We start from the raw sequence: 12,044 nt of genomic DNA, 5'->3' as shown, positions 1-12,044 counted from the left end.
ACCACCAGCACTTGGTCCAACAAGAGCGATGAGAAGAGCAAGGCAGAGCACATATCTCTTAAGCTATCAGAAATCTGCTAACATAACAAAGACTGAAAGTTTCAAGATACTGGAGAGGAAAGAGCTACACAGGGTGAGATAATCTGTTTTTTCCTGGGGGGCACCGCTGACTATGGGCATAAGCAAAAGGCAGAGCATGTGGAGCTTCACGGATCTAAGGAGAAAAGCCTGCAGGTTTGAGGGGCAGTAGACACATGGCTAGTCCTCCCCTTGAGCTAATTGCCAAATATGGATGATCAAACAGCAGGACAGTGAAAAGCTAAGCAGAAAGCCTCTAGGGGTACAGGATGTTGAGTATTTTAATAGCCTTCTTGCAATCAGGAGACAAAATTAGGATTCAGAGCCCACCAAAGGGAGAGGCCTCAGTCAGCATACCAGGTTCCCAGTGTCAAACCCTGCAGGGTCACCCCATAGTTATAATGAACTCTGAGTCTGACCAAATTTTGTAGTCACCCCTCAGCTCAGTTGTGGTCAGGTACAGTCCCAACTTTAACTGCCTAGAATAGGACAAGTAAACTTCTACAGGAACATGAAACAATTTAGTGTCACTATATTCCATACAAAATACACACCTAAAACTAAGAGAACTAGGCATGCAGACAAACAAGATATGAAAACTAAGAGATAATGGATACAAAGACAGTTAACCCAGATAGGCAGGTATTTGGACAAGCAAACAAGAACTCTCAAATAACTTTGACCAAAATGTTCAAGAGATGGAAAGATAAACAAAACAAGTGGAAAGATAGGGCATTCCCCAGAGAATTAAAAACTCAAAGAAGTAAGTAAAGTAGAAATTCTAAAACTGAAAAAAAAAAAAAAAAACACAACAAAAAATAAAAGCTCAACAAAAGTGGTTTAAGGGCATAGTAGACACAGAAAAAAGGATAGTTGAACTAGAAATAACTTAACAGAATGTGCCAGAGGAAACAGAGGGGAAGAAATGGGAAATAAATGTTTTGTGGGTTTTTTTTTTTTTAAACCAGAATACTGCTCAGCTCTGGCTTATGGTAGTGCAGGGGATTGAACCTGGGACTTGACAGAGCCTCAGGCATGAGAGTCTGTTTGCATAACCATTATGCTATCTACCCCCATCTTTTTTTTATTATTTTCCCTTTTGTTGCCCTTGTTGTTTTTTATTGTTGTTGTAGTTATTATTGTTGTTGTTATTGATGTCATCGCTGTTAGACAGGACAGGGAGAAATGGAGAGAGGAGGGGAAGACAGAGAGGGGGAGAGAAAGATAGACACCTGCAGACCTGCTTCACGGCCTGTGAAGCAACTTCCCTGCAGGTGGGGAGCCAGGGGCTCAAACCGGGATCCTTATGCCGGTCCTTGTGCTTTGTGCCACGTGCGCTTAACCCACTGCACTACTGCCTGACTCCCAGAAATACACTTTTTAAGTGCATAAGAGTGAGTAGGGTCCAGGAGGCAGCTCACCAAGTCAAAGACCCACAGTACTATGGGTTCTCATCCCTGGCTTCCACATGGGAGGCCCAATACAAGTAGTGGATTGACACTGTGATGTCTCTTCTTTTCTCCCACTCTCCCTCTATTTCTCTCCTATCTTTAAGAAAAAAGTGGGGGGGAGCAGTGGCACCCTTAGTTGAGCACACATGTTATCATGAGCAAGCCCCCAGTCCCTATTTGTAGGGGGGAAGCTTCCTAGGTACTGAAGCAGTGCTACAGGTGTCTATCTCCCACTTCCCTGTCAATTTCTTTCTGTCCCTATCCAAAATAAATAAATAAAAAGATCTTTTTAGAAAGAGCCCATACTGAGCAGGGGAATCGTGCAGACAGTGAGGTTCAGTGATAAGTCTGGTGGCAAAAATAAAATAAATAAGCATGCATGACACAGCAAGAAGACCTATAATATAGGACCCAAGAAGCCCTTTGCTGAGAAACTGCTATCCCATGCCAGTAGGGCTCTGGCCTGGTGTCTCCCCACAAGCCCCCAACCAGGCCTACTAGACAATGGGCCACATCCTTTCACTTTGCACCCTCAATTCTGGGGGTCCATGTGTGGTCCTCCACCATCCAGACATCAGAAGGACCTTAGATCAAATTCCGTTTTTACCGTGTTCTCCCCCAAGGATTGTGGAGGACTCTCCTTGCCTCTCTTGGCCCAGGTTCCTCCTTAGTAAATGCAACTAGCAATGCAGGGTGTGTGTGTGTGTGTGTGTGTGTGTGTGTGTGTGTGTGTGTGTGTGTGTGTGTACCTGCAGTATCTGGCAGACAGGAAGAGCCCCACAGAAGCAAGTCCTTTGTCCCATCTTCTGAAGGGTCACCCTATGTTCCTACCTCTGTATCTTCAGCACCCACCAGACAGCTACACTCAGACCCCCTGGGTGGCACACTACTCTGTGGCCCCTCCTCACAGCCTTCCCAGAGGGTTGGAGACTCACATCTTACAGCAGATTGAGGGGTATGTAGCTTGGCTAAGGTAAAGCTTGCATGAGAATTAGCTATGCTGCCTCTCCCAACCCCGCCCCAGCCCTACTGACCTGAGCGCTCGATCCAGAGTCAGGCCTGAGAAGTCGAAGAAGCTGAGGTACTCCCCAGCCACCAGCCTGCTGAACTCGTTGCTGCCGGGAGAACGTGGGGGTCCATTAGAAGTAAGTACAGCAAGCAATGTGGGGGGCAGAGTGTATGAACAGTGGGCCCCCTCCTCAACCCTGGCCCACATATCTACCATACACCCAGACCTGCACTGGGATGCCTCCCCTCTCCTGGCCCGTCAACCTTGGGCTGGGGGTTCTGGAAGGTTTCCTAGTGAGGTAATGTGTCAGCCAACACTCACAGGAAAGTAAAAGCCAGCATTCAGGAGAAGGGAGCGGGGGGGTGGGTGGGATGAGACAAAGTATCCCCAAAAGTGGAGTCTACATACATCCAAGAAGCCACCACCCTATAGCCAAAGCTTGAGATCAGGTGTGGAGACAGCAAAGAGTAGGCAGGGTGCAGGGCCTGGGGGTCAAGGAAAGAACCAGGACTCAATTCCAAAGGATCTGAAGTGGAGTGGGAGCTGAGTTGCACAGCCACTTGGGTCTCTGAAATAAACTCTAGAATATTCCAGCAAGTGGGAAAAATAAAGACACTGTGAGGGAGCAGATGAAACAAGAATAGGAAACTGTTGATGAAATCAAAGCTGAGTGATGGGTATGTGGAGGATTGGTATATTTGCATATGCTTGAACTTCCCATAATGAAAAGTTTGATAAAAGAAAAAGAAAGCAGTAGCTGCTGGAGGGAGGATACAAGGATACTGGGTCCATCTCAGCACCCCCAACCCTTCAGCTCAGTAACCCCAACTTCTCATGCCAGTTCAAAGATACCTTTCTCTAATGATCCTGCAAGAAAGGCTGATGGGGAAGAGGTGTAGAAACAGGTTGAAGCGCAAAGTGCAAAGACCGGCCTAAGGATCCTGGTTCGAGTACCCGGCTCCCCCCTGCAAGGGAGTTGCTTCACAGGTGGTGAAGCAGGTCTGCAGGTGTCTATCTTTCTCTCCCCCTCTGTCTTCCCCTCCTCTCTCCATTTCTCTCTGTAATAGCCAACAACAGAAACAACAACAACAATAATAATAACTACAACAATGATAAAACAACAAGGGCAACAAAAGGGGAAAAAATGGTCTCCGGGAGCAGTGGATTCATGGCACTGAGCCCCGGCAATAACCCTAGAGGCAAAAAAGAAAAAAGAAAGAAAGAAAGAAACAGGTTGAAGAGGCTGGAAGTAGAGAACAAACAGCAACAAAGATCACCAAGACAGAAAGTAAAAGAATTGGGGCTGTGGAAAAGCTTGGGAAGAAGTGGAACTGAGGAAGTGTGTGTATTTCTTCAGAAGAGAGAGACTTAAGCACAACTAATTGCTGGTGGTGAAACTTGTGCAGAGGGAGGGATTGAAAAGAGGAGAAGTCAGTAAATTAAATTTAAAAAAAAAAACAGGAGAGAATAGATCAATCATAACAGAGGCACCTGACAGAGAGATTGCAGTGGGGGCGGGGGAGACAGGAGGCAAGTGAGAAAGAAGAGACAGCTGGGAAAGAGCAGCCCCAACAGCACCTCCCGGGGCCTAAGTTTAGGGTCTGCATTGCCTGCTCTGCTTTGTGAGGGCTCTGAGGGAGGTCAGACTGTTTTTGCTCACTGGAGCTCCATCCTGAGTATTGGGAGGGGTGAACATGGGGGTAATTCCATGGGCTTGGGGTATACCAGCCTCATAGTCCCTGCCTGTCCCCCATAACTTTCAGAACTTCCATCTGAATAGTTTCCACCACCACCCTCAACTAGCCCCCAGGCCAAAGTCCAGGGCTTATGCTTTGGTGACTTTGCCTCTTCAACTGGTCCCAACCAACAAGGGGGCCTAGTAAAAGTCAGGAACCCCCTTCCCCAGTTTCTGTGCCCCAGGTGGTCTCAGCCCAAGTCCTGACCCCATTGCATTGGCTACTAGCCTCACCTGGCCACAATGTCCTTATAAGCCATCCACTGTGGCCCCAAGACAGCATGCCACATCCCACCCCCCAACCCCCTAGAGGTCACTGCAATACCATCTCCCTCCCCTGACATTACAGGTTTTCATTCATGCAGCTGAGAAAGGAAAGAGACTCCAGGTAAGGTCAGGAATGAGGATAGTGATAAGAGGAGAGCCCCCAGCACCTCTGAGAGCAGCTGTCCACACTCTCTGTGGGCTGAGGAAGACACACCTGCAGTGTGGGGCACCAGACTTACTTCTTGCCCAGCTGCCGGGCAACATCACAGCGCTGGAAGCCCTCGAGGTGGTAGAGGCGGCGGGCTAGCCGGTGGGCAGCTTCACTAACCCCCTGGCACCCGTTGGCTAGAGGGTCTATGCTACCAGGCTCCAGCCCCTCTGAGCTGCTCATCTCGGAGTCTGAGTCTGACAGGCCATCCTTCAGGCTGGGGTCACTGCAGATGAAAGGCAGGGATGGAGAGGAAGGGCCAGAGGCCCTAAAGTGGTGGACTGGGAGGTTTCCCAAGCCCTGTGAAAACTCCCACCAGAACAGGTTCAGATGCTTCTCTTTATCAGACAGAATGAAGAGCCCCTCAAATGAGACCACTATGCCATGCCAGCCTGCAGTTGGCTCACTGACTACCCCTCCCTAGGATGGGCAGGCCTAGAAGGGCAGAATAAAACCTGGGCAATGATGCACCAGGTAAAGCACACACATAACTGTGTACAAGGACATGAGTTCAAGCTCTCAGTTCCCATGGGCAGGGGGAAGCTTCAAGAGAAGTGAAGCAGGTCTGCAGGTGTCTTTCTTTCTCTCTCCCTCTCTGTTTCCCTTTCCTCTAAATTTCTGTCTCTAAAAAAGAAATAAAGGTGGGAGGAGAGTAAAAATAAAAATGGATTCATCATGCAGGCACTGGTGCACAGCAATAAATCTAGTGACAGTCAAAAAGGAAAAATGAAATAAACTTTGGGATTTCTGGGCACAGAGAATGAGGCACAGTAACCCTGGAAATGGCTCTTGCCCTGGACACTGAGTTGGCCAAACTTGCTTTTTGCCTTTTCTGAATCCCAGATCCCCCATTTGTTCAACAGCTCCCCAGCTCCCAGCTTGGGCCCCGTCTCACCTGACTGAGTTGAGCAGTTTGTCAGTGTCCTCTTCCTCCTCCTCTTCCTCGTCCCCACCTGGGCCCTGGAGTCCATCTTCATGTAAGCCATTGGGCACAGATGAGAGCGACAGACGGCTCAGGACATTCTCTGAGCGGCTGCTGGAGATGGAGCGCCTCAGGGGGCTGCCCAGCTCCCCGTCACCACCCGCTGCACCCAGGCCCCCCTCGAGCCCCATGTCCCCGATGCCCAAGGTGGTGCCTGGCTCGGGGCTGTCCCGGGCCCGCTGCTGGATGAGGGGTGTGAGGGGGGCCTCAAAGCTGACGCAGCTGTCACTCTCATCTGTGAGGCTCAGCACATCCAGGGAGTCCAGGCTGCTGTACTGGGTGCCTCGTAGCAGCTCTGACTCCACAATCTTCTCAAACGTGGTGCTGAAGCCATCCCGCACATCTGGCTCACAAGGGTCACTCAGCCTGCAGGACACAAGGACCAGTCACTATCCTGTCAGGGTGGCCCCATGGCAGGAGCTGAGCTTGCACCAATCCACCCACATTTGGGAATCTTCTGGTGGCAGAATGGGCTCAGAGTGGCCCTTCTTTTAGCCAATACTCCTAAGCACTGGATGCCAGATACAGGGTCAGAAATTGGGATATAACTGGGCACTGCTGTGTGATCCTGCCTCCATACCAGTACCCAGCCCATAGCAACATTGTTTGCTTCAATTAATGAATGAATGAATGAATGCCTTTTCCTCCAGTCTGGCCTAGACACTGCTCCTTCCAGGCTCCCAGAACAGTGTGAACATTCCCCCCATCACTAGTGTCACATGGGGTCACGATTTGCTGTCCTCAAAGCCTGGGAGGTTCTCAGTGTGGCTGGCCACACACCAGCTCTGCAGCCATACCTTAACGTCATCTCCTCAGAGACTCTGCAGGAGGCAGGTTGCACCATCCCCTGCACTGGCCCCTTCTCCCCATTCCACCATCCTCGGGTCTCTGTTTCCTCCAGCCCTGAGCATGTGCACCATTCCAGGTGGTTCCTCTGCCTAGCTCTGTCCCCCAGCACCACCTAGCTCCCACACACACAGCCAGGGAGCACTCTACACACAGTAGGTCTTGCTGAAGGGGATACTGAGTACATGGACAGCAGTGGTCCACTACAATGACTTCTGAAGATAAAGTGACACCAAACAAGACACATACTGAGTCATGTAACTCAGGAACGCTTTGTTCCAATGAAATACCTTCCACAAAAGTTCTGTTCAAAGAAGTTGGATTGGAGGCTGGGTGGTGGCACACCTGGTTAAGTGCATATGTTACAAAGAAGTTGGACCTCTGAAGATTAGCTGGGTCATTCTGAAGCTCTACCTAAGTTCCTCCTAGTATGTAGAAAATTAAGTTGGTTTCTGACGCAATAGACTCTTCTGTGGCAATGGACCAGAGGAAGGTGACTGAATTCAAGGACATTAAAAAATATCATTAATAAACTGACCTGAGAAAGGAAAGGATGGAGCCACAGGCATCCTCCAATCCAAGTCTCAGCAGGAACTGAGAAGGCAGCCTCAGTGGACCTTCTCCTGCCAGACAAGGGAGGGGAAGAAGGCAGAAAGGGGTGGCAGGATGCTGGCAGCTGAGTGAGTGCAAGCTGCCTCTTCTGATATCCAGGAGATGGAGCCAGGAGGAGAAGGGAGGAAAGGGGAGAGGATGGGAGGGTCATTCATTGCCCTCCAAGCAGGGACCAAAAGCACTTGCACTACAAGCAGAACCCTGTCCTTTGGGGGCTCTCATCACATGGGCAGAATCTCAGATGATCCAGCATCTCTCTCCCACCTTCTCCTACACCTGAGCAGTTCTGAATGCTGGTTCTGACAAGGACTGGATGACCATCAGTCTAATCTTCAGGCCTCTGCTGCGCTGCCTTCAGTCATCCCAAGTAAATCTGTCATGAAGTACAGACTGTGTGCTCCACTGCTGTCTAGGCTGCCATACTAGGCCCAGTGCACTCAACCCTACAGACCCCTTTGCAAACCCAGGCCTGGCGAACACAAATACCCCACCTACAACCATACATCAAGGTGCTCACACGTGCCTGTGCACAGACCAACACACCTGCCCCACGAGCACACACTCACATGCTTCCTGCACACGTTGCCACCCCACAAGGGCCTGTAGCTGTGCACAGTGAGACTCCTCTGGCTTTCCTCTGTGAAGCCCACTTTGGAGTAATGAAGACATTACCCTTTCCAGGCCCCCACTCTCCTGTCCAACTGGCACCTCCAAGATAAAGAGTCTCTCCACTTCCTTCTGAGGATAGTATCAATGGAAACAGGGATCTAAGTCCAGTGAGTAGAATGCAAGTGTGATTCTTAGTAGAACTTCCGGGTGACACTCAGGTGAGAAGTAGCTGACAGTGATTAATCAAAAATCTATTCCCTTGAAGTCACTTGCAGAATTGGGAAGATTCTCCTCTGATTCTCCCAGTAGCAGAAGGATGGCCCAGATGACCTTCCATATCCAAGCATTTTGAAACTTCCCTGCCCAACCTGAGGTCTACCAATTATACATGGAAATAACCTGTGACCTCTTGAAAGGAGGGTTAAACACCAGAAACCCAATCCTTCTCATGGATCCATCTCCCCAAGCACCCCAAAGCTGGGCAAAATGGAGATATGAGAATCCCATATTATGTATGAGAGAGGCTAAGTGGCTAGGCACAGGTCGCATAGCACTGGAGCTGCCAAATGTGATGAGCCCCCATCCTAAGACACTCACCCCAGCTGAGGGTCCTCAGAATCTGGGCACAGACTTCTAGAGGCATCCTTGTCCTCTGCCAGTGTACTAGCCCTCCAGGACCTGCATTCTGTTGAATCGTCTAGAATGTTTGAGTCTGGCTGCAGGGTTAGGCCATTAGTGAGAGGCAGGCCAAGGCTGAGGCCATGGAGGGCCAAATCTGAGCCCTTTGTGGGCTCCTCAGAGTCCAGCAGGGTGACCCTCATCACGTGCCCTGGGCTGCTATGACTATTCTTCAGCTCCTCACTGGCTGACATTCCATTCTGGATCCCAGGCTCTTCCTCAGGCTCCACGTTGGGCTCCCAGGTGGCATCAGAGTCTCCAGGCTGTGCAGATGGAATCTTCTCTTCATCCATGGCTGCCACTGCATTCACCCTGTGCTGGCAACTCCTGGGTTCCACTACACCTGACAACAGACAGATGAAAGCATGGGTCAGACAAGGTAGGTTCTGAGGGTCTAAAGTCCAGTGGCACCAGTGCCAAGCAGCCTGTCAGGGAACAAAAGGATAGCAAACATGACTGTTCTAGAACCTTCCAGCTGGAATCTAGCTTCATATTGTGGCCTCCTCCTGCCAGCCCCACACACCTTTCCCTGACCCCAGCCACTCTGTGCCTCAGTCCCACCTCCCCTAGTACCTAACATGCCCTCCACAGTTTACCAAAGTCCTCTAAGGAGGCTCCAACCTAGAAGAAACTAGAGCAGTGCTCATCCCCTCCAAGGCCCCTTCCTTTTCCACTTGTGAGTGAGTGATGGAGGCAAAACACCTCCCCTCTTTCCATGATCTCACCCAGGCCCCAGGAGCCAAACAAAAGTGGATCTGTTCTTAATGGAGGGAACTAGGCTGCAGGTTGCCTCAAAAGGGCAGGCAAAGAAGTCAACAGACAGGCCACCCACCCCAGAGAAGCCAAAGCGAGGCCCCAAGTGGCCATGCCATGCTTAGGCCCATCGTGGGGTGCTGTCCAGGGTGCTGGGAGTGAGCGTTGCCACCCTGGAGCCAGGGTGAGTGCAGGTAACTAAATCAGCCAGACCTCCTCTCTGCCCCTTCCTGGCCAGCCCCACTCCCTCTGCCTCTCCTGTAAAATGAGAAGACCTGTCTCATTTTAACAGCCATCTCTACCACCACCACCACCCTTGTCCACATTTATAATTGTCATATTCCCCAGAAGCTTCTTACCCAACCTAATCCCAGATGGGAGGTAGTTCTGGCTCTCCCCTTCTCTTCCTCCGCCCTGGCCCCAGCCAATCCTGCCCAGTGCTATCCCATTCCCATCTCCCCCAGTGGCAGAGGCCACCAGGGACACAGAGTATGCCCTCCAAACAAACATCCTTCCTCTGAAACTGGAACAAAAAGGGCTCTGGGCAGCTGGAGGAGGAGAGGGCTGGATGGTCAACCTTCTGGGCTGCTACAGGGCAAACTGCAGAACAAGGGAATTTAAATGAGACCCACACTGCAAACACTTGCCTCATCGTAAGTATCATCACCTGGGGGCAGGGGGCGAGGAGACTTGTGAAAATCCAGATTACAAGGCCCTCTCCCACAGCTTCTGAACCAGCAACTACAGGAAATAAGTAAGATGACCTGTTCTCTCTTTTTAAGTTTTTATTTTATACTTTTTTAATTATCTTTATTTATTGGATAGAGACAGCCATAAATTGAGAGGAGAGGGAGATGGACAGAGAGACACCTAGAGCCCTGCTTCACCATTTGTGAAGCTTTCCCATTGCAGGTGGGGACCAGGGGCTTAAACCCAGGTACCTTGCACATTGTAACATGTGTGCTCGACCAGGTGTGCCACCACCTGGCCCCTATGATCTGTTCTTTTTTTGTTTGTTTGTTTGTTTGTGTTTTTTATTTATTATTATCTTTACTTTTATTTTATTTATTTTTGTAGCTATTATTGTTGTTGATGTCATTGTTGGATAGGACAAAGAGAAATGGAGAGAGGAGGGGAAGACAGAGAGAAGGAGAGAAAGATAGACACCTGCAGACCTGCTTCACCATTTGTGAGGTGACTCCCCTGCAGGTGGGGAGCCGAGGGCTCAAACCCAGATCCTTACACTGGTCCTTGCGCTTTGCACCACGTGCACTTAACCCACTGTGCTACCGCCCAACTCCCTGATCTGTTCTTTTTATAAGAAGGCAGGTTTGAGGAGGCTGGATAACATAGCATAATAATTATGCAAAAAGCCTGAAGCACCAAAAGGCCCAGGCTCGATCCCCAGCACCACCATACGCTAGAAGTGAATAGTGCTCTAATAACAATAAAATAAGGCAAACATAATAATTATTTAGTAGTGTCAGGCAGTGGCACACCTGGAATTACAGTATGCGAGGACCCAGGTTTGAGCCCCCTGTCCCTACCTGCAAGGGAGAAGCTTACAAGCAGTGAAGCAAGTCTGCTTGTGTCTCTCTTCCTCTCAACTTCTTTCTGTCCAATCACATAAGAAAATTTATAATAATAATAAGGTAACTTTAAGAAACATTGAATTAAGACTTCAGGTGGAATTTTCCACTTGGAGAAGAAGGTGGGTCCTTCCTCTTAGGGGCTTCTGGGCCCTTGAGGGGAACTCTGCCAACCCAGGATGACTAATGTTTCATTCAACTAGGTTTTCAAACATGGGGTAGGAGAAAGAGGACAGGAAAGACAGCAATCTGGGCCCCAGCTCACCCACCCTGAAGAACAACCTCTAGAATTCTGAACAGTGCATGAATTTAAGATTTTACTATCTTTAAAAAAAAGTTACCTTCCACTTGCTTTAAAAATCTTCCATATATTTCCAACTTTAAAAAAAAAATAGTTATTTATTTATTCCGTTTAGTTGGCCTTGTTGTTTTATTGTTGTAGTTATTATTGATGTTGTTGTTGGATAGGACAGAGAGAAATGAAGAGAGGAGGGGAAGACAAAGGGGGAGAGAAAGACAGATACCTGCAGACCTGCCTCACCACCTGTGAAGCAACTCCCCTGCAGGTGGGGAGCCAGGGGCTTGAACTGGGATCCTTCTGCTGGTCCTTGCGCTTTGTGCCACCTGCACTTAACCCGCTGCACTACTGCCTGACTCCCCTTATTTCAACTTTTTTAAATTCTTAATGTCAACCTATTTTTTAACTTGCACATATTTTATGTTTTACATATTTTAACTTCCAGATATTTAAAATGCTAAGCTTTAGAATATCTGGGCCCTGATCCTAGGACATCAGGGGCCCCAGGGACTCAGCACCAAGTGAAGGGTTTTTCTGGCCTGTCCTAAATCTCAGCTGCTATAGCTACTATTTCAGTCTGTTCCCTGGTTGTATGCTCAGAGGAGGGAAAGCAGGAGGTCATGTCCTCCATTGAGCCTCCTTGGGAGGAGGGGGTTCATTTAAAAGGAAAGAAAGGAGAGTGAAGTCTTTGGCCTCCTGCCTAGATTCTAGTCCTCTGACCTGCTTTCAAGTCCTGGGGTCCTGAATGAATGCTAGATCTGGGGTTCATAGTTTCTACCTCATTCTACTATGATGCCCCAATCCCCCACATCTGTGAATGGATGCTGGGCCCAGCAGAATGGGGTACCTCTCCTTTGTGGAGCTTCTGCCTGAGCTCCCAGGGAAGCCTGAACTTTGACAGCAGAGATGCTTTCACCTGATGCTCAGTT

General features: G+C 49.3%; 2 protein-coding genes across 6 annotated transcripts in view; one reads left to right on the top strand and one right to left on the bottom strand.

Moving 5' to 3' along the window:
* PFDN1 (prefoldin subunit 1) overlaps positions 1-12,044 on the top strand; it is a 964,801-nt gene that overhangs the window by 612,980 nt on the left and 339,777 nt on the right. The window lies entirely within an intron of this gene.
* The window catches only part of PSD2 (pleckstrin and Sec7 domain containing 2), a 65,688-nt gene that overhangs the window by 42,507 nt on the left and 11,137 nt on the right, over positions 1-12,044 (bottom strand). For all 4 annotated transcript variants that reach the window (XM_060179174.1, XM_060179171.1, XM_060179164.1 and 1 more), the window contains exons 2-5: positions 8,395-8,818; positions 5,644-6,096; positions 4,780-4,974; positions 2,564-2,644 (exon numbers count right to left, since the gene is read on the bottom strand). In XM_060179174.1, the coding sequence (XP_060035157.1) occupies positions 2,564-2,644; positions 4,780-4,974; positions 5,644-6,096; positions 8,395-8,768 (1,103 nt within the window). In that variant the 5' untranslated portion in view covers positions 8,769-8,818. The remainder of the gene's footprint in view (positions 1-2,563; positions 2,645-4,779; positions 4,975-5,643; positions 6,097-8,394; positions 8,819-12,044) is intronic.

Source organism: Erinaceus europaeus, chromosome 2, assembly GCF_950295315.1.
Source record: "Erinaceus europaeus chromosome 2, mEriEur2.1, whole genome shotgun sequence".
Lineage (NCBI taxonomy): Eukaryota > Metazoa > Chordata > Mammalia > Eulipotyphla > Erinaceidae > Erinaceus > Erinaceus europaeus.
The sequence above is the reverse complement of the archived record's forward strand: the minus strand, read 5'-3'. Positions and strand labels throughout refer to the sequence as shown.